The following is a 23,069-nucleotide window of genomic DNA, read 5'->3' as shown; positions in this document are numbered from 1 at the left end:
TCTGTGACTGAAAATAAGTAAAAATATAACTAAACTTAATCACTTAATCAACCTTTTTCATTTTTGTACTCACAAAAGTCTAAGATAACAATAAAATGCTTCAACTTTATTCTTGTCTGTTTCTGTTTATGAAACTATCATTGCTTTATTTATTTTTTCTGAAATATAAAATAACTTGTCTTTATCTTTGGTCTATTGTACTAAAAGAAGTGGGTTGATTTTAGCTGCCACTTAAATAAAAAGTAAAAAATCTTATGAGTGAATTCTACTCTAAATATGTATATGTATTTGCCCTTTTTTGTGTTAGTAAAGAACCCAATCAGATATACATCACAAATATTGGTTGATTTATTCATTTTTTATAGTTTGGATTTTTTTCAAGTCGTGTTGAATGTCATTTTACCTCAGAGAAATTACCATAGTTTTAAAGTAAGACAATTAATCGGGTTGAATGGAATTTACATTTGTTTTACACATAGTGAACAACTTCAACATAAGTTTAGCATGTGTCAGAGTTTAGCATCACAGTTAGCACGTAGTACATAGCCGATCATTAGAAAACCGGCCGATACTGGCTACTGACCGGTCAATCGGTGCACCTCTACTTTGGCTAAAACAGTATGCCAAATGCATAAATTAAATGATGTTTGTTCTATGTTATACATGTTGTCTGATGTATATTTATGATGGAGTGTCTTACAACTTTTATAACTTTTCAGTTTACTTTTATTTACCTGAGAAACGCAAATCTTATTCACAAATCTTTTAATTAAAGTCTCAATCATGCATTTTATTCTCATTTACTTAATTTGCCACCACATCGCAGCGTCTATTCTCACCACCGTCTCTGGATAAGAGTGGTCTGTGGAAGTCTTTTCCTTTGTCTTTCCTTTTTGAGATAGCTAGGGTCTTTTTTTTCCGCTCCCCTCCCTGAATACTGTGGTATTTTTCTCGTGCTCGCCAGGCCCAGACTTGCTGCTCTTTTTCCTTTCGCTCGTTCAGTTATAAACGTTGTACAGAGGAGATAAAAGAGCTTCTGTACGACCACATGAAAGGAGTCGTCGCTGCGCATTCCAGAGCCTGCGCCTCTGTCCAGACTCATTCTGCCGCACAGATTACAGTTTAAAGCCTCCAGGCTTTTGGGGAGGACGAGGAGAGTTTGGTAATCGCGGGGCAGAGCGTCAATGCGAAAGGCTTTTGCTTTCATATTACCCTTGTTCCTTACCTTAGATCTTAACCTAGTTCTGTCTGTATATAATTTGTCATTTTTATTATCTTTTTGCGAAAGATTACACCTCACTGTGCGTAGTTTCTGTGCTATTACGTTTGAAAGAAAGCTCTATTTTTGCCTTGTGGATGAAAGATTGACAAATGTTTATTTGACCTTTTACATTTTAAACATCAAAACCATGTATTGCAAATGAGCAATTTGAAAATGTGTTTTCATTAGTTGCAATTTGAAAAAACATTCTCTGTATTAAGGCTTGCAAAATCATGACACGTCCGTATTACTTTGATGTGAAAAAAAACGCAATACCCAGCTGAAAATGTAGGCATTGGTGAATAAAAACCCAATAGACCCGAGAAATAAGAGGGGGGAAATAAGACTGGGATGACTATCTTTCAGCTTCCCATATTTCACATGGGAGACATGACGACAGAGGGAGAAATAGAGGCTTGAATATCCCTGGTATTTCCCTCAGGTTTTTTAAATTACAGAGTGAAGCTGCAGTCTGAGGAGCTACGGGTCTAAATCCAGCATCCACATTCGTAACATGCAATTGGTTTACTACTACTTTCCCCCTCAATACAGAAAAAATCCGACCGCAGTTTCCATGTCTGGACTCTATAGGTTCCTCTTTCACATGGGTGTATGTTGTCGTGGAGACATTTTCCCTAGCAACCGGGTCCACGTTGATCTGGCGGAGTGACTAATGATTTGAAAGGTTATTAATTTCATTAGTTGCATGTGTTTTTCTGCATGCTTGTCGACTGCCCTGCTATTCAGTTTAATGTGATTAAAGGGCCAGTGTATGACATTTAGCGGTATCTAGCAGTGAGGTTGCGAAATGCAACTAACACCTCACTTCACTCCTCCCTTTCGCAGCACTACGGTGGCTCTCACAGAACTTAGTTGTTGTCACGTTTTCGCTTCATTGCCGATAACATATTTTTGAAACACTTCTGTAGAGCAGTATGAACATTTTTACTGAAGAAACAACATGGGAAGTTCCTTGCAAGGGGACACTCGGTGTTTGTAGATAGAAATAGCTCTTTTTAAGGTAATAAAAACATAACGATTAGCATTTTGTCTTAATGTCTGTCCATTCCTCCAGCTCAACCAGATTTCGGAGGACCCTCTAAAGAGGCCGGTGGTCTATGTCAAAGGACCTGATGCAGTTAAACTGATGAATATCGTCAACAAGCAGAAAGTTGCACGAGCCAGAATTCAACATCGGCCGCCGAGGGTGAGTTTATCAACAAAGGCTTACTTGCATTAAAACAGACACAAACAAATGTTTGAATTGTGTTTAGCATTTCTTAATGTTTTTATATTGAAGTGAAAGCTGCTCTCCAATCCTTGTATATTAACTTTTATTTTAACTCTCAAACCTGCATAGATAAAAGTTTAGCTTTAGATTTTGCATGTCATCTTTTGCTGTGCTTTAATACAATGCATAATAATGATAGGAAATGTACATGCGTCTTTGGCTAGTCAGATTATAGATAAACTGCATAAACTTGATCTCTAAATTCAACCTTGCCTCTGTTTTCATTCTCGTGTGTTGTTTAGCCTACAGAGTACTTTGACATGGGAATCTTCTTGGCGTTCTTCGTGGTGGTCTCACTGGTCTGCCTCATTCTTCTCATCAAGATAAAACTCAAGCAAAGACGCAGTCAGGTGAGGCCATACATCTCAAAAACACTGACGCATATATTGCTTTATCAACAAGTGTAGATTCGCAATTCGAGGAACGTAATTTATCACATGCTTTCCTGACTTGTTTTTTTCCTCTATCCATTTTCCATCCATGAATCGTTTCTCCACTTCAGAGTTCCATGAACCGCATGGCCATCCAGGCTCTGGAGAAGATGGAAACACGCAAGTTCAAGGCTAAGGTTAAAGGTCAGCGTGAGACCAGCTGTGGAGCATCAGACTCCCTGAGCAGTAGTTCCACCTCAGACTGCGCCATCTGCCTTGAGAAATATATAGACGGCGAGGTAATCATTTTTAGAAAATGCCAAAGCTTGAGGTTACATTTTCTGATTTCAGAAAAGTACTTTTCGTTTCGCAAAAAGTTATCTTTACCCAGACGTTAACTGGTTCTAACTATTCTATAAAGGATGTTTAACCTAATATTTGCTTGGCTTCTCTTCAGTCTATTCCAAAACTAAATAACAGACAAACCATACCTAAAAGTACTTAAAGATGAACACTGGTTTTTATCCGCCTCTGTGTTTGTGTGTCATGCTAAAAAAAGGGGCACACAAAGAAATCAAGGCGTCTGGGAAGCTCACAGGAAGTGGAGATATAAAAGACTCAATGGCATCAAAGGCTTTTTCTGTGATGAAGAAAAGCAACAAAAGCAGGGCGGAAGGAGGGTGGGGGGTTGAGTCATGCTTGGGGACCAAGAATGACTTTTGGTGGGTGAGATCCGTTAACTTCAGCATTCTGAGTCAGGGAATGGTTTGAGAATATTACTTTATTTCTGTCTATCTCACAGGTCAAACCAATGAAAGCAAATTCGTTTTTATTTGTTCCTGGTCAATAATCTATAGTAAAAACTTTAAAATTGTGCAGTTATTTCCATGTATGTTTGTTTTTACCACCCTAAGAACTGGTGGGCTATGGCGCCATCTACAGTTTACATGCATGCTTAAACATTACATGCTTAAAGGGATACTTTCCTCAAATCGGTCAAAATTTCCCAAGCCTTATGTTTTCTGTGCGACACAAACAATTTTTTGTTATTTTATATGCAAAAGAAGAGGATCCAAAGTTTCAAAGAGAATATAGTTAACATTTTTAAAAGAGAGAAAGAGAACATTTCATTCATGTTCTGTAAAAGAAGTCATACAATGACACACAAATGAGTAATATAGTTATCTATACGTCACTTGAATGAGTAGCTGATGGGTGATGGGTTACTTTTATGTTAAAAACTAAGTTTTTCCAAGTATTCAATTCAAGCATCTGCAAATAATATGATGCTCCATAATGTCCCTACAATATGTAAGGCCTTCAGAAATCTTGAGATTGATTTGTTGACATTTCCATCCTTCTTGCACTTACACAGGAGTTGAGGGTGATCCCCTGTGCACACCGCTTCCATAAGAAATGTGTGGACCCTTGGCTTCTGCAGAATCACACCTGCCCACACTGCAGACACAACATAATTGGTGAGTATCCAAAGCCAAAAGATAAAATATTTGAGTTGTTTTGTATTCAAAGATATATTCACTTCTAATCTGTGTTTTGGCTTCCTCACCAGAACAAAAAAAGGGAAATCCAGGTGCTATTTGTCTCGATCCAGGAAACCCAGTGCACGGCCGTCAGCAGCGAGTCATCCTCCCCGTTCATTACCCAGGAAGGGTGCACAGAGCCGGACAGGTGACTGCCTACCCCACACGTACCACTATGGATCCCCACGGCAACCCCATCACTGTTTTAACAGTGGACCAGCACCCTGAGCAGAACCTTTATCCTTCCCAATCTTCCTTCATCCGAGGTTACCCCGCCCTCCACCTGGACCACAGTTTGAACCCTCACCACTGCGGCCTGGAGCATCGCGCCCCTGCTTACCCGCAAACTTTTAAGAGGCCCAAATTTCAAGGACGTAACTTTTCTCGTGCTGCCTGCTTCTCGCAGTACGAGACGATGTACCAGCACTATTACTTTCAGGGTTTGACCTTTCCTCAACCTGAGGTTCAGCCTACTAACGGACTGCACAAAGGTCACAACCGACCCTTCCAACCCGGACTCTTGTATCCTACCGTGGTGCACATGGGACCTGCTTCCTCTTCCCGCCAGGGAGACTCGGGAAGCACATCGGGACTCAGTTGTTATCATGGGCACCGCTCCGTCTGCAGTGGTTACCTCGCGGATTGTCCTGGAAGCGACAGCAGCAGTAGCTCAGGTCAGTGCCACTGCTCCTCCAGCGACTCCATGTTGGATTGCACGGAGGTCAGCAACCAGGGCGTGTACGGAAGCTGTTCGACGTTCCGGAGCTCGCTTAGCAGTGATTACGACCCGTACGTGTACCGCAGTAAGAGTCCTTGGCGGGGCTCGGCCGGAGAGGCGGGGACGGTGTTTTCGGCCGCTACTGCAACAGAAGACTCGCCGGCCTCTGTATCAGGGATGACGGACTGTCTACAACCTCCCGTAGGAGCGTTTTACGGTTCCGGGGACCAGCTATCCAACTGCAGCCTGGAGCCCAGCTGTAGTGGCCACTCTTCGGTGGAAACCAGGGAACTAATTAGCACTACCTCAGCTGGGCCCTCGGAGAGCGCTGCGGCTGCAAAGCATTGCGGGGAGCAAGGTGTCGCTTGCAGCTGCTGCTTTGAGGCACCTAAAATAAACTTTGAACGTAAAGCACAGGACGTGGAAGGACATTGCAGATGGGGCGCAGAGTCTCAAACTCTTTCGCTCGGATCTCCGCAGAACTTTTATAGCGTTAGCACCGAGCAGCTGCCTCCTCCAGATCACGTCGGTTACGACGGATTGCCGTGCTGCTTCTACACGGAAATGACTGTACACCGTGGAAGCGCTAATCATTACGCTGAAGACTGTTCGGTTAACGTACAGTACGGCCAGACAGACAGCGATGGCTGCATGGGACAGGGCTGCTGCGAACTCGCGCAGCGGATACCCATAATTCCTGAGGATACAGACTGTGAATTAGGCTTGGGTCCAGAATCGCAAACAAGTCTTCTCCCTCCTAGACTTTCCTTGGAGAGGGAGGAGCGGACTTCTGAGGAGACTTGTGATTTATTTTACACCTCAGGACAATGTAGAGGACAAATTTATCAGCAGCCAGAGGATGTAGAGGCCAGAGCATTGTTTTCCCCGCAGTGCAATGGCATGCCTGACACACAAGGGGGCGTTAAAGCATCTTTCGATGGGTCAGGACTCTGATAGCAAGCCTTGAAGCACGGAACAGGCTCTTGAAACTCAAATATAATGGTTGTGTTGTCAGAACTCTGGAGTGTACTGATCAACAAGAGTTTGAAATTTAGATTTTACAATTGTGTTTTTTTAGAGTGCTCATCTTGTTCATTCCTGTGGCCTTCAGAATCTGCAAAGAATACGACAGTTTTAGAAGTATCGAAAGGTGAAAGTACAAAGCTACATTTCTTTTTATTTTCTGTCACACGCTACACAGCATCAGAAATGTGAGTCAGAGGGGGCGAAGCTTCTCTCCTGATTGGACTAGGACCAGGGAAACATTTGTAAATGTAAATGACTAACTTTTTATCGAATTTAGATTCATGATTTGAATGCTCTTTTTTAATGTTTTAAAATTGCATGCATGTGAGCAGTATGAAATCAACTAAAGTTTTCATTTGGGGAAATGAAACCAAAATGAAACATTTCAAGATAACGTGGACGGAGCGGGCGACTGGTGCCAAGGTCATTTATTGAACGCTTAACTAGGTTAAAACCTAACCTCCCTCTCTCTGTGTTTTTCTCAGGGCCTTTTTTCTCTCTAGTGCAGAAACAGACCAAGACATAAAGCTTTTTTTAATCCATATAGTTGTTATTAGTGGAGACTACTGAGCTGTATGTACTTCACACCAAAATGTAGTTGGTCTCCAGGGTTCACTGGTAGATTTAGACACGGACTACTCGAGTGTTAAAGGTACAGGACTTCTAGTATTTGACCACTGCTAAGTTCATATATTAGTCGTTTTTTATATGATATGTATACAAGCTAACAGTTTGTCACAAAGACGCCAAAGTATAATGACTTCAAGAGATTGGAATGCAGTGGTGTATATATATATATATATATATACACACACAGTATCATGGGTTGAAATATACATAATGATGTACTTGCACCTGTGCTTTTACAGATATACACCATCATATCATCATGCCTTTCTGTTTATACAGAGTATTTTATACTGTTTCTATGAAATTTACCCATACAGCTTACATAGGCGGTCGTTTTAAAATAACTTTATTTATACATAGACTAAAACCATGCCGTAACATGAGAATCTACTCTTGCCTTGCATAGGGATATGTACTGCAAATATAGCATTTTTTTCTGGGTACTCGAGTCACTATTTAATATTTCGTATTGTTTGTAGCACTTAAGATTGTATAAAAGAAATGTGTACAAAAATTAATATTTTTTATTTTTTTTTAAAGATATAATTATTTTCTCCATTATCATTTTACAGATGTTAAAGGTTAGAGCTTGATCTGTGTATATTTCTGTATCTGTATAGCAGCACATTTCATAAATGGAAATATGTTCTCTGAATATTTATTGACTAATATATTTATCTTTAAGCCATGTCTTATGTTCAGAGTGTCTGTGAGTTTTATTTTTTTTTCATTTTTGAGATCACTAATAAGAGACGTTGTAAATACATGGTAATTGCACACGAGACGATTAAAGATTCTCTGACCAAAAACTGATTTCAAAATTTTAGTACAGTCTTGTAACAAAGTGTACAAAGAGCTTACAAATATATGGTTTTATTAAAGTAAACGCACACACTTGAGTGTTTCATTTTCCCAAATCCATAACAGCTGTTATCATGTGAAGCGGAATTGTCATTATCATAAACATGCAAGGCAAGTTTACATTACATACAGTACACAAAGATAATTGGAAGTGCTTTACAGAGAAAAGTAAAAAATGAATAAAAACAGATTAAGATGCATACATAAAAATAACAGTTAAAGCTTCAATGCTTCAGAAAGATGTTATTGACACAAAAATAAATTGTGGTAAGGCCGCATACATGGTTCATACGTCGATAATTGAAAGCGCTTTGCTTTACAAAAAAAATCTAAATGAAGATAAACATATTTGTTTTTTAGCAAAAGGTAAGGTCACGGGTACTGGTGTAGAATATCACAGTTCTGGGTTAAGAAATCATTAAGAAGCTGGATACGGTACAATATCTGAAGACATATTGACTACTGTTATAACAAAAAAAGTGGGTTGATTGTAAACTTATAAAAAGGAATTCATTCCCATTCATTAACTTATAGCTGATTTTAGGTGAAACACTTCAGATTCTGCAGGGTGGATCTTAGCTTTACGAGCTACAATATATTAAATTGGAGTAATTCTGTGTGTGACCTATCAATCCCTATCAGTATTTACATTGGTTTTCATGGGAGCGTTAACTTTAGAGAGATCTGACCACAACTTTTCTGTAGGCAATATTAAAACTATTAAAGCAATATAGCCCAAGAACTATTTTCAAATTATCTTTTAGCCAATCTCAAGGTTACCTGGTTTAGAATGTATAATAAAAGTATATATTGGATATATTTATCAAAAAAGTCATACCCCATACATTGAGGGACACAGGACACCTCTGATAGTTGCTTAACATTACATGTTGAACAAAAGACAACGGAATACGCTATTTTGAAAATCAAACCTCCGAGTAACACACTTGCTTGACTTGGTTAAAAGATGTCACACTTGATTATACATGAGAAAAGCAGACAAATGAGAAAGGGATAATAGATTTCTATGCAAATTATGTAAGATGGGGATGAACCATTCCTTATACATAAAATAATGCGTAAAACAAGGTTACAATAAAAGCTTAAATGTCTTTATTATGCAGTCAACTTGAAAGCACAACTTTGTATTCACAAAAATGACCTCCAACAGAATGTAGTTAGAGCAACAGATGGACAGATGTGTACCCTATTCTTGAATGAAAGGTTTTTGTGGATTTGAAGCTTTTGAACAAAGTCATTTTTAACAAATGTGCGAATAACGCTTTATCTGAATGAAATGATGAAAATATATTAAAGACATACACAACAGAGCCACAGACATGTGATATACCTGCATTTATAGAATGACTTATTTTTGGAAAATTGACTTACAAGCATTTCATCATTCTGTACCTTTGTTAACGTTATGAGCAGATAATAGCACATATGTCAGTGTAAATTGGTTACATCAAGCCACTTCTAACGTTTCAGTTAGTCCGGGACTCGACTTAAAACCTGTCCAGGAAACCACCCCTAAGGTAACGAAACATGCAAAGGTAAGCAAATCACTTCACGCACACTACAAGCGATTCTTTTTTCAATTTTTCATTCACTTTGTAGGACAACACAATCAAACAAGTTTTCACAAAGTTGAACATTTTGCAGGGTTTTTTTCATATTAATATATTACTTTATTTTGTATGCCACATGTGGCTGTAGTTTTTCTGTGTCCAGAGAAAGGTACATAGAAAGATTCACAGTATGTCTACATGAAAACATACAATACGAGGATATAACAGTGTAGGAACTAAGACATCTTTGGGATAAATCGGGAACCGATGGCTCAATGTAAATTCAATTTTCATTATCAGCATTAAACTTGCAGTAATGGGATTGACAAATTCAGCCTATTAAATCAATGTGTGCTGCTTCAGTACCACAAATCAAACACACCGTCCGTCCAGCTTCTTTAAATGAAAACACATTTGAACTGCAGTCCAACAAATTAAGCTGTTATTGAGTAACACATTCTTAATCAAACCCACAACACTTTAAGGAACATGTCGATGGCTTTCTTTTCCACATCACATGGTGAAAAGTGTCCCCAAACAGGCACAGAACAATCACATGAAACTGGATTGTACACCGTCCATACGGTTTCATCAGATGCTCTCTTTTGAAATGTCCAAAATCCTTAATCTCTTGTCAGAGTTTACTTAAAGGCTACTATGTGCCCGACCACACAGGTGATGTGACACTCAGAGCTTGAACCCTGAATGAATAGAAACAACTCCTCCTGTCAAGTTGAAGTACTTGACACAAAAGAGGCCAGCATCCTCGATCATTTCCTTGAAGGTTTCCTATGGAACACATTTTTTGTTACAATCTCACAGTACGGTTACAATTATTTCAAGAACATCAAGATATTTCAGACAAAAGGTACATATCAACTTTTCATTTTGGCCCACAATTGCATTGGATTTCTGAATTGTCTGTGCAGAGTGTTTTAGAGTATGCCTGCAGTGTTACCTGGTCTGGAAATTTCCGGATGCTTTCCACCAGATACTGATATGATTTCCAGTCTCCTGCGATCACTTCCCCCAACACAGGGATCATCTGAAAACTATATGCATCATACAGCCTGCAAAAGACCACTGAACAGGTCAACATATTTTTGGACAAATTTAATAAAAACAGTTTGTAAAAAAATAAATGAAGTATAAACCCAACCTTGCAAGCACAGGGTTAGACACTTTGCTGAATTCAAGACACAAGAACCGTCCGCCTGGTTTAAGGACGCGCACAGCTTCCTGCAACGCCTACAAACAGAAAAAAACACACCCATCATGTTTGAAACAACTCTACATAAATCATCAAAATCTTAAAGCTACAAAAAGACGGCATGCTCATAGATAATGTAATGTAGGGTCTTTACTTGCTCTATGTGAGTGACGTTTCTGATGCCAAATGCAATAGTGTATATGTCAAACTGGTCATCATCGAACGGGAGTTCTTCTGCGTCACCCACGACCCACGAAAGACCTGCAAACAATTTTGACAAGCCTTGTGAATTTGGTGTCATGATGGGTGTCTTTAGTTTAAGATGACTGTACCTGTACTGATTCCCGCTTTCTCTGCCCTCTGTTTACCAACTTTAAGCATTTCTTTGTTGATGTCACACACGACCGCCCGGGACTGCGGAAGATCTGTCTGGTTAGATGCATAATTATCAGCGATGTCTCTCCACGATGGCGTTTGACTGGACCGTGCTTTCTGACGCTGTTGCCGTTCATGCATCGATCTTGTGTATTCCAGGAAGCGGAAGGAGATGTCACCTGGTACACAATACAGATTTTGAGAAAGAAAAGCTCAAATAAGTATGTTTCCTTATAAAGAGATCTGTGTGAAGAGCCCAAACAAAGTTGCGATGTACCAGTGCCACCAGCTGTGTCCAGTAGACGCAGTCCAGGTTGAGGGTTCATGACGTGCAAGAGCGTGTCTTTCCAGAGGCGGTGTATTCCTAAACTCATGGCATCATTCATTACGTCATACTTTTCCGCCACACTTTCAAACACCTTATAGACTGACAACAGGAGGGAAATAAAAGAGATGGCAATGGCATGACTTCACATTTTTAGCATAAGTTTACTTAAACAGCTCAAAATCTGTAACTAGGAACGATCACCAAAATACACAAAATGATCATTCTAGTCTTCATTAAAACAATGTTTATTTCTGTGGTCTTGATCTTGACCATACTGCAAGAATGGCAACATAAACTAATGTATTTCAACTCACCTCTCTCTGCTTTCTCCTCCTCTGGCACAGTTTCGAAACCAAAGTGCGTGTTTTTCCCTTCTGTCCCATCGCTGTAGCCGCGACGTACTGTCACCCAAGCGGGACAACATGAATGTTTGACTCGACCTCTTGAAACATGCTGAATATTTCGCGTAGATGCACATAGAGTTCTAAGGGCAAGTGTCTTGACGGAAGCCGCCATGTTGAGCTCGAGTTCAGTTACGAAAGCACCGCGTCATAAACTCGCGACGAGTTGTAGTTCTTTTGCAACAACGTTAACGTTTGAAGTAATGTATTATTAATCTTGTATTGCCAAATATACCTCGGCACGTACACATATAATATGAAACACTGTGTTCAGTAAATATAGTGTAAATATATTCATACCTATGTAAACATGTATAGGATAATGAAATGTCGCTTTGAATAAAAACGTGTGACAAATGCATAAATGTAAATTTTAATAGAGTTTGTCATGTTGTATTCGGTTAACCACCGTTTAATATATCAAATGAAAGCCCTCGATGAACTCTTTCTACTACCAAAATAACACAAATAAAATCTTAATCAATTTGAAGTTATTCATTAGAAACGAGATTTATCACTGAACATATGCCACTAAACCAGTTGGTGCCAGAAGGGCATCGCTGTATTGTAGAGAGAAGCTGGTGGATAGCAGATGATTCAAAATGGCTAAAACGTTGGTGCCGAAAAGCATTATTGGTGCATGAGACATATTTATTCTTTTGAACAAATTATTAAATACTGTTCAATAAGTAGGCTAGACTGTCATCATTGTGTAACATATTTATTATAGAAGACTGCAAACAAAAAACGTATTCACATCAAACTATGGTATATTTGTTCGGGCTCTTATGTAAAGTCGATTAGATGTCACTTACGCTCCTCTGGTTCAAGCTCACGTAACAACAAACGGAAATATCCATGTATAGCCGTATGTTCACGTGTGACTATATTTAATAAACCTTATTTCATCACTTATATGTTTCTATATTTTCTGTAATTAATAATTAACGACGAATAATTGAATGGACCGGATTCATTCAGCTTGTACCGGTTACCGCACCACATGACATTGTCCAAATGTTTAATGTCTATCAGTGTTTAATCATTCTTGTTGAGTTCTATTTAGTTATTTTATTTATTCGATTTCAGTATTTTTATATTGTTTTTGAGATGCTTTGTTTATTGAAACGAAACCGCGCACGCGTTTCCATAAGCAGTTAAGTTTGACATTATAAACGTCAGATCAAGCGCATGGTGCTGTTCGAGGTGATGGCCTGTAGGCAACACTATAGACTTTCTGTTATTTAAACTTGGTGATGTGGAACTATAGGTGTAGATTTACTTAAAGTTACCCATGGTACGTTTGTCAACCAATCAGATTGAGGCATTCAACAGCCCCCAGGTATACATTTTTATAAAGCACTGCATGATGTTTTATGTCAACTGTTCACATTTGATTGTCTTTTTTCACCTTTTTTCTGTGATGTGTTATTCTGTGTTCTGTAAATTCCCCAGGGAATAAATCGCATTCTACTAGTTTCTTATAACAGAGAGAGAAAACCCAAATGTTTCAACTTTTTCTAATACATACATGACAAATGTGCCGTTAGCAACCTACCACTAGGTGTCACTGTAGGATTAATAGTCATATGCGCCAACGAAAGCAGCGCTTCACACTAAACGTCGTATATGAATGAAAAATATATTTTTTCATTCAGCTCAGGGGTTAGAGCATGACACCAGCAATGCCAAGGTCATGGGTTCGATCACAGGGGCTTGCACATAGTCAGACAAATGTATAATACAATGCAATGAAAGTCGCTTTGGATAAATGCGTCTGCCAAATGCATAAATGTAAAAACTGCTTGTTGTTCTTTATGGGTGGATTCGGTCATTTGTGGTTATTTAATGAGCATAGGCTCATTGGGTTTATGAAGTACTCAGACAAATTATTGTGAATTTTATAGATTCATTCATTTACTTAGAAAGCATATTCTTGACATGCTCTTAGTTATCACACTGGTCTGACTTAATATTAGATCAACATAGGTAGATGTGTTCACCTCGCATTCCATGAACATCTGCAGGTGGGCAGTATAGGCCTCCACACATACAAAAACACACAGTGGGAAAATGGCTTACACATGGGGCCTGTAGCACAGGCTTTGTTTGTGCATCCATTCTGTGTCTGGTAGTCATTTTATCTGATAAGCTGTACAGCAACAGAAAAAAGAGGATTTTTTTTCTTTTAAAGTCCTCAGCAGATGTTTTGTGGAGGTCTACATAGATCTCAAATGCATGTTTGTTTGCATATTTCCTCCTTTGTCATATCTGTTCAATGAAATGCTGCTGAAACTATGGTCATCTCGCAAGCACATGTGGAGTGTCCTGAAGGATCTCATTAGCATTGTAAATTCTCGCTCTCTCTCTAAAATCATTCCTTGTTTTCGTGATTAAAAATAGCAATAGGTACAATTTATTGAAAACAAAGCAGACACGACCAGCATTAGAAACATGCATTTTTATTTTTTTGCACTCGGAACATATTAAATAAAAACTACAAAGGTACTTATACAAAAGATAGAATATATCCCATTTTACATCCAAAGTAACAATAATTTATGTTATAAATAAAAATTCTCACAATTTTATTTACAATTCCATGAAAACAACATCTTTTTATTATCCCTGGAAGTATTCTCACCACAAAATTGTCTCGGTTTCTCTGCAGGAAATACGTTCCGATAAACCACAAATAGCTTTGACACTTTTTTCCACTGCAAAAAGTGCTTAAGCATTCAGGGCTTGCTATATTTAAGGATGCCTGGATTGTGTATTATTCACCAGTCTTTCCAGACATAGTTGACCTTGTTAGATTTCTCATGTCACTTTAGGTTTGTCTCTCTGCTATGACAGCCCGTCTCTCTCTCTCCCACTGCGAATTGTGACATTACTATGCATGGGCAGCCCTGGGCTCTGCAGAACTTTGGTTATGAAGTATGTATGCAGTAATTAACACAGAGTGCATATGAGAACGCAACCCAAATACAGCATCAGGTCAGCCAAACGCACTTGGATTCAGGAAGAACACGACACGTTGGGTGTGCGGCTTGATCAACTGAGGTCTTAATACAGGTTTTTTTACACAGTATTTCACAATTTAGTTTTTTTGAAGATGCAAGTGGGATATGTTGAAATATAATCTTTGTACAAACTTAAAAAAATGCTTTGGGTTGCTTATAAAACATTACACAATAAGTACAGATAAGTACTTCAGTAATAGGTTAAAGTGCATAATGTGGTGATTCTGTAATTTGTGATTTAAGAAACATTTCACTCAAAAACGAAAATTATATTTTGTGTCATTCTTGAATGGAAATATTCATTTTTGGTCTGAGGACATACGGACTATTTTGGGGTTAACAGCATACGTGTTTGAAACATAATTTTCATTTTTGGTGCACTGTCCCTCTAACTTGTTTAGTTGGCAAGTGCAGTAATAATGGCATACCCACAACATGTTTTTATTGTCAATCGTACATTTTCTGTCTGTTTAGTTACAGACCGAACCCCACCGGACATTAAAATAAGGGCTTTCACAACATCTCTAAAATTAAAGTAACAATGAGCACATTGAGTAAAAACTGTCGAAACAGTTCTTTTGTAAGAAGTCCTAATGTCAACCCACATCTTGACCTGTGACTGATGCCCGCGCAGGTGCTTTTAACTGAATGCCACCCTGCACTTTGTAAGAACGGACTCACACTGGCACTGAAGCGATCCGCTTGACTTTTGGCCGACGGGAGAAGTGCTTCAAAACTCTGTAAGCTAAACGGGGAGAAAGAGCAAATTGTTTCGGAAGAATTTCAGCGCTGTCTTTGTTGGAGAGAAAAATGAAATGACGCTCGATCGTTCCCACACAGAATTACACAACGTTCGTCACAATGCGTCTCTTGCTCAACCTGACTGGAATAATGTGGTCAAATGACACCCACAGGACTACATTTATCTAGTGAAAATCCCCAGTGCTTATTCTCTTTTGCAATTCAAAGCACTGAAGGATCAATGCTTGTTTGCATCATTCAGACATATTGACAGCGTAGAAGAGACACAAAAAAGGTTTTTCTCAGTCCTAAAGGCACTTAAAGGCAGAAAGATCAAAACCCGACCCACAGCATAAATACCAAAAGATATTAGTTGAGGTCTACCAGGATTTCTTAACTAGAGCCCCATTTGAACTTATAGCGATATGCAGGCTTTGGTGCTCAGACGTCCGTCTACGCTGCATCTCTCTCTGGACCTTATTTTTAAACCTCAAAGTAAAAATCCCTTTGTCCAAAAAATGTTTGTGACATCAATCCTCTGGTGGTACGAGCAGCTCTTTTACCCTGGTTAAAGGAGTTCTGTCCTCCTTAACAAGAGATGACCTACATAAGAGGTTAAAATGCGTATGGAAGGGGATCGTATCTCTCCTCCAGAGGGGCTGGTTGGGCACAGTGGCACTTTATTGGCTATGGATGTGGTTTTGTCTTTCAGTGTGGTCCGAGGGGAGTCTCAGCCTTTATTTGAGATGCTTATCAGGGGTCTGTGAAACGCTGCGAAACACCCAAAAGTTACGTTGTTGATTTGTTGCTCTACCATGGCAACAGAAACCAACATCTCATTCCTTTGCTAATCAAATCAGTCGGTTTAAGTGTGCACCTGTCACGCAATGCGTGATTGGCTGAGATGCAAATTGGGAGTCAGCGCATCGGCAAAAAGCTCAGTCTGAGCAGTCCGTTTTAGCTATGTTTCGGCCAAGTTCCTTGCGAACAATCCATCAACCTTTTGACCGGGCATTGCGGTGGTTATTTTAGGTTAGTCAGGGACCGTAAGCTCCCATAGACCAGCATTGCGTACAGTGTGTGCATTCATTACATGGAGCTAGTACGTAGCAGCCGTAATGGTGATTGAGGTTAGTTTCCCACGAGAGGGCTGAGGTCTCCGTGGTGGTTCTTGAGTTTCTTCTTAAACAGAGAGATGGTTGAAGGCCTGTAGAAGATGATCCAAGGTTCAGATGTGGTGCTCTGCGCGCACGAATCCGAACCGCTGATTGACGGGATGGACGAAGATCTGAGAATCAAAGAAAAATAGGCGAAGATAAAAAAAACAAGGAAAGGTTGGGAGGTTAAATCAAGTGTATTAAAATGCAGCTTTTATGCACGCTACAATTCCATCTTGTAAAAAACAAATCGCATGCAAAATTTGCAGCGAACATCCCTTAACATTAAAACGGGGTTAATAAATCAATCCACACGCGGATAAAACCGCAAATCATGTCTAATCCGTCGTACTGTTGAGGTGCTATTACGTTATTCTTTTTCAAAGTGAGATAAGCTAGCATTAGCAGCTGCACATTTGCTTTTATACTTTTTATCCCAAAATCTAATGTAAAAGTATACACTTCCAAAAATAAATAAGTTGTTTTGTAATTTGTTAACTTACTTTACGGTAAGATGCAGTAGCAGCTTAGCTATCATGGCTATGACTGTTAGCGTTAACAGGGCAGCCAATGCATAAATGGTCCACACTGTAAAACAAAGAGTTTATTATTGACAGTCAAACTAATACAGACTCCTTATACAGACATGAGGAGTTGACGAATGTTGTGACATTAGAACAAAAACTAACAATGAAGATAAATGCCTTGTATGCTATTTTATATTATAAATAGAAATATTAGACTCCTGAGATAGGCGCAGGCTCCCCGTGACCCGAGGTAGTTCGGATAAAGCGGTAGAAAATGGATGGATGGAAATAGAAATATTACTAAGATATCATAATAAAATATTAACATTTCCAATTAATGATTTGTTTCGTGAAATTGTGTTTCTCGGATTATTCTAGTATTCTTATAGTATAGTAAGTGTTAGTAAGCTTATTAAGTACTACATACTAGTGGCTACATACTAGTGAACTTATAGGTAGGCCTATTAGACTTAAACTTGAATACTTTATCAAATGATTGATACAATCCCAAAACTATATGATTACTTCTGTCAAATGTTATAACAGGTCCTATTGACTGAGTACGCAGCAAATCACAGGCCGTCTCATGTTGATAATGATATCTAGCAGTGGCGATCGGTGCCTCTTCTTCAGGGGAAGCAGGAATTCAAAATACGTGTCCAGCGCTTCAGGAGAGCCTACATGCATCACGCATCATGTCAAAATACGTGCCTGCTGCAGATGCATCGAAAGGGTTTACGTTAAAAGTGACGCTCGCATTTAGAAAACACTGAGTTAACACTTAACTATGATTACACATGAGATTATAATATTACACATAAGCAAGTATCTAGCAAACGCAAGCATCTCTTTTATTAAAAACCCTGCGTGACGGGCAACACACATGACAGGCTAAAATACATGTTTTGCCGAGGTTCGCATTACTGCATTTTCCTGAAGAGGAGGCACCTATCGCCACTGATACCTAGTATAAGAAATAAGCAAAGACGAAGAGTAAGCTGGGGTAGGTGAGATGTAATGAAAAGTAATGGACACATACTGGTGCTGTGGCCCGTAGTCTGACTCGGTCCATGCCACTGACCTGGCATTTTTGCTGGACTTGATGTGATTACGTAGTAGAGGAGGGAGGATTTTTGGCTCTGACTGGGATTGGATTTAGCTGTGGTGCTTCCTGTATGTGGCTTCACTGTGCTGATGTGCCTTCATCTCCATCGTCATCGTCTTGGTTTCTGAAAGCTGTGAAGAGGAAAGTTTAGTTTATTTGCTGTGGGTTTGGCATGACACAAAGATGACAAATAGTGACTGGATGTGCATTGTTGGGTGAATTGTGTTCCCTAAAAGGTGCTACGTTGTAGGAAAATTGTCTCCTTCTGTTAAAATTGTTAATACATCATAAGTCTGAAATCCAATTCCTTGCCACTTCTGAGGTTTTATACTAATTTTAAACACATTCTGTCTCTTTTCCAACCATCGTCTGTGCTTAAGCACCTCTGAACATCTCAGGGAAAGATTTTTCACCTCTTTTGAAATAACATCACCTCGGTGAATCAGAAACGCAGAAAGATTTGTTTAAATCAAACTTCGCCTGCGGGGAGAAAAGCTCAGCGGATGGTGAAAGTCAATTTGTTTCGCTGACCTTTTCTTTCAGCAATTTTTTTTCCATTTCATACTTTTCAGTCTGCTTATTCCTCCCCAGTTTGTGGTTAGTGAACTCTACCTCCCAAAACCACCAAACAGAAAGCGACAGCGTGTCTTACAATCATATAGATCTGACAAAACGGTTCAGATCGTGGAAAGTGCAATAAAAAGGCCAGAAACCTACTTAGCATTTCAATATTGGCCCATATTTGCTTCAGTCTATGTACATCTCTTATATATGAATACTATGCACTACATCTCGATGTATTTTGATGCATTTGCTTAATGACAGGACGCGGACAATAATCAATTTCATCTTTAGAATTGTGTCAAAACTGCATTTTTCCAAACAAATGTAATTGATGGAAAGTGTTAACACTTACAAAAAAAACTATTTTTCTCAGGTAAACACTATTGTTCTATCTCATTCTCTCTCTAATCCTCTTTCTTTACCCACAGGTAAATATTCTTTACATTACCCCTAAGCCACCGGGGGTGCACCTGCACTTGCATCAGGTTGCACCTGCAGATGTAAACCACTTTCACCACATGCTGCACTTTATTATAAAGGGCATCTAGATTCATTGTCGGAAAAACAACATCTGGACACTTGATTGGCATAAATTTGAGTGTTTCGCATAAATTCAAAGTTCTATTTAGAAATTATCCAGATAATTTAACTTGTAAATTATATCATTAATATGTTATAACATATAACATAACATTATATTTTAAAATAATAAAATAACATGTATTGTATGGAATGTCCCTCTTTTGCTTTTATAACAGCATGTGTCTGCACTGGCATGAACACCCGTTTGTCCAAAACCTGATGATCCATGTTCTATCATAATTAGACGTGAGAATGTTCCAAAGAACATGTTGAATCTCAGCATTTCAATGTGGTTTCAGCCTTTAAGCCCCCAGTGCATATTTATATTTCATTGTGCAATAAATTATGATCTGGTAGGCATTATATAATGTTTCAAAGTTAATGCCTTATTAATGAAAGTTACCAGTGCTGCCAACAAAAAAAAAGCGCACATCCTGTGAACAGTTAAAAGTTAAAAAGTCAAAGTATGCGTATATATCCTCACCATGATAAAGAACAGAAAAGCCTTGTGCTTCATTCGTCCTGTCTGAGTAAAAGTACAGAATGATGAAGTCTGCAGTGACGTTCACGACGTCCCTTGGTGGATTACGCCCGTCGAATCGCGCCATCACTTGATTGGAGTATCCATCCAGCAGTTCCACCATATCGGTCTGATCCACGATATTGAAAAAGGTGAAATTGAACAGAATGACTGAAGCACCCGGAACCTGGGAGAACACAATGACCAAGATATGAGTGCATTGCTGCATGCCACAAAATGTTTTTTGCTCTAGCTTCGGTTTGGCTCCCGCGAGTCTTTCCCCATTAAGATATTAAGTGCATTAAATATATACCTGAACGGTCCAGTAGCAGACCCTGCCAGCTTGGTATTTGTCTGGGAAGTCGGGGGAGTAGATCACCCCAGAGGACGCCGAGTAATTTCCTCCACAGGCTCCTACTTTTGCTGTAAGAAAAGAGTGATGGGTTTAGCTCTCTGTTGAATAATAAAATCTAGTGGTCTTAATCAACTTGCAAGTCAAAGCTTTTTATTTGTTCTATGACTTTTACATGACCTATCAATCGTTTGTGACCGCTGCAAAAGGATTATTAAAACTATTCCTATTCAATTTTCGCTCAAAAACAAAAAAATCTTTTATCATTTATTCATCCTGATGTCCTTCAAACGTGTACATGATTTTTTCTTCAGTGAAGCACAAAATAAGATATTCAAAAATATGTCTCCGTGGTTTTGTGTCCATACAATGCAAGTCAAATGTTTTCAACATTTTTCTAAATATCTTCTTTTGTGTTCTTCAGAAGTCATGAACGTTTGGAATGACAAGAATGTGAATAAATGATGAAATCATTTTTATTTTTGGGTGAACTGTCCCTTTAAGACTGATTAAGACCGATTTACTCATTAATCATTTAGAGTGAGGGGTTTCGATTCTGCTTTTAAAAAATCATTCCAAAATTTATTTGTTGCTAATGCAACCATCGAAGGACAATGAATCTCAAGGAGTCGGGTCAACAACCCATGACGGATTTGAGAATTGATTTAAAAGAATGAATTGCGTACAAATCAGACATTTAAACAGACTTTAAAACTTCCCGATATCCCTGTTTTCCATAACTGTGGTAACTCTGAAACCATAATATGCACAACAAGCAATGATCTCATTCGTGAAACTGAGATCAACAAACTTTGATGTAAATATTTTGTGAACACACATTCAATGCAACGTAACGCAACATTTACATAAGAATGGATTTATGAAGGATTTACATAAAACCTGTCTCTGCTCGTGTTTCATACATGAGGCCCGGTCTGAAGCAATGCATCGTGTGTGGTATGCAAATACAGAAAAATAATTCTTGACCTCCAAATCGTCGAGTTAAAGGACATCCTGATCAAATATCAAAGGTGCTTTTCTGAACTGACTCTAGATCAGGACATTGAATTCAGAACCCATGTGTTTATAATTAAGTAGCCTAAAGTACCACGGTTAGCACTGTCTCAGCTTATAAATCACGATTTGACCATCATTAGCATCCCTTCGTTTGTGAATCAATGATCTGTGCAAAGGCAAAGAAAGATGCTGCCAAAACTTACTGTCGAAGACAATGACACGACCATCTCCACCACAGGGCTGGGTCTGGTCTCCGAAACACACATGGTTACACTCTGTGCTCGGGGCATTACCGTGACGATGATAATCAAGGTCGTTACCACAGAAACAAGCATAGCCCGATTCCATCCCGGCGAGCTAAGGAAAAAACACAAGAATCCACAAATGGTCAGGAACCTCATTATTTTCTAATGCCAGATCAGAAAAGCAAGAAAAACTTAATACAGACGATATCGATTCTTTCATCCACGAGCAGATGCAGGCGATTACATCACAAACAACTATAGATTTTAGAGTTAAGTCATTTAATGAACTTAATAACAAACAAAAAGAAAGGACAAGCAATCACGAAATCTCAGTTCCAAAGCGAAGAATAACTGGCACCTCAGAAAGCCCTAAAGGTTCATACCTTGTATCTTTGGTTGCGACAGAAGCTGATGCAGTTTTGAATAGTCAGTTTGTTGGAGGTCTGGTAGCTGCCAGATAAAGGTGTTGGATCGCCGCTGTCCTTAAAACAGCCCAGATTACCCGGCACTGAGAGAAAAAGACAGAGGAAAACATCAACTTTATCACCTGTGCACAAAATATTAAAAACATGTTTAAAAAAAACATAAAATTGTTGCAAAACAGGAATATTAAGGCATTGTTCCCAAGCCCAGGGATAGAAACATCAGTCACTAATAAATCTGCTAACACAGACACACTTGCAAATCATTAACTTCCATATTGCCAGTAAATCGTCTGGAAACGTGTTTTATGAACTACAATTAAAACAGGACACATACGTAGGCACCGAGTGTGAGAACACAGTGCGCTGTATGACACTAAACCTCATCGTATGGGAATGCACAGATGCATGCTGGGGGTTTGTTAAATGTGAAATGAATGAGGTCCTCGGGTGAGAGAACAGGGAGGTCAGAAAGAGAGAAAGAGGAGAGGGTGTTGGAATCTAGAAAATGTCAGTCCATGTCACTTTGTTGTACGTGTGTGTAATTGTCTAAATGATATACACAATCTGCTCCAGGCTGCACAGAGTTGTCTGGTCCTGTTGGGTAACTATTAGCATATATATGACTTATACTTATATTTAGGGTTAAAACATTTTTTTTTAATAGTTCACAAAATGAAACAAAATTCATCAGTTTTACTTAAAGCTGTAATTTTTTGGAGGATCTATTGACAGAAATGCAATATAATATGCATAACTATACTGTTTGTCTTCAGAAGTGTATAAAGACCTTACATAATGAAGCGTTATGTTTTTATTACGTTAGAATGAGCTACTTTTATCTACATACACCGCAGGTCCCCTTACATGGAATTCGCCATGTAGTTTCTACAGCAGCTCTAAATGGACAAACTGCTCTATGGAGCGTGTTTCGTAAATACGTTATCCTTCTGCAAAGAAGTGAAAATGGGACGATATCTTAGATGTAGAAGCCACCGTAGTGCTGCGGAAGGAGGGGTGAGTGGTGGAGCAATTGGTTGCAATTCACAACCTTACAACTAGATGCCACTAAATTTCATACACTAGACTTGTAAACATACCTAGATATGTAGCTTCAGAAAAACTGGAAATAATTTTGAAATGGTCTCTCCTTTTTTGCAGCTGTATTTACCATAATATATTAAAAAGGGGCCACTCATTTTCTATAGACAATAGAAATGTCTAAATTTA

General features: G+C 38.8%; 3 protein-coding genes across 3 annotated transcripts in view; 1 reads left to right on the top strand and 2 right to left on the bottom strand.

Moving 5' to 3' along the window:
* The window catches only part of znrf3 (zinc and ring finger 3), a 65,927-nt gene extending 57,550 nt beyond the window's left edge, over positions 1-8,377 (top strand). The window contains exons 4-8 of the mRNA XM_056747060.1: positions 2,337-2,468; positions 2,795-2,902; positions 3,055-3,222; positions 4,299-4,401; positions 4,494-8,377. Of these exons, the coding sequence (XP_056603038.1) occupies positions 2,337-2,468; positions 2,795-2,902; positions 3,055-3,222; positions 4,299-4,401; positions 4,494-6,136 (2,154 nt within the window). The 3' untranslated portion in view covers positions 6,137-8,377. The remainder of the gene's footprint in view (positions 1-2,336; positions 2,469-2,794; positions 2,903-3,054; positions 3,223-4,298; positions 4,402-4,493) is intronic.
* Positions 8,378-8,787: 410 nt separating this feature from the next.
* On the bottom strand, positions 8,788-11,732 carry coq5 (coenzyme Q5, methyltransferase). Its single transcript, XM_056746175.1, has 7 exons — positions 11,498-11,732; positions 11,133-11,282; positions 10,813-11,034; positions 10,635-10,741; positions 10,430-10,518; positions 10,229-10,340; positions 8,788-10,059 (listed from the first exon to the last, which is right to left on the bottom strand). Exons 1-7 carry the CDS (start codon positions 11,697-11,699, stop codon positions 9,958-9,960), a joined length of 984 nt encoding a protein of 327 aa, XP_056602153.1. The 5' UTR covers positions 11,700-11,732; the 3' UTR covers positions 8,788-9,957.
* A 2,320-nt stretch (positions 11,733-14,052) lies between these two features.
* kremen1 (kringle containing transmembrane protein 1) overlaps positions 14,053-23,069 on the bottom strand; it is a 51,375-nt gene continuing 42,358 nt past the window's right edge. The window contains 8 exon segments of the mRNA XM_056746176.1: positions 14,053-16,636; positions 17,009-17,093; positions 18,072-18,233; positions 18,236-18,268; positions 19,768-19,990; positions 20,117-20,226; positions 21,376-21,529; positions 21,801-21,925. Coding sequence (XP_056602154.1) covers positions 16,480-16,636; positions 17,009-17,093; positions 18,072-18,233; positions 18,236-18,268; positions 19,768-19,990; positions 20,117-20,226; positions 21,376-21,529; positions 21,801-21,925 — 1,049 coding nt within the window. The 3' untranslated portion in view covers positions 14,053-16,479.

This window comes from Triplophysa dalaica, chromosome 4 (assembly GCF_015846415.1).
Source record: "Triplophysa dalaica isolate WHDGS20190420 chromosome 4, ASM1584641v1, whole genome shotgun sequence".
NCBI classification, from domain to species: Eukaryota; Metazoa; Chordata; class Actinopteri; order Cypriniformes; family Nemacheilidae; genus Triplophysa; species Triplophysa dalaica.
Note: the sequence above shows the minus strand (reverse complement) of the source record. Positions and strands in the feature narration are given on the sequence as shown.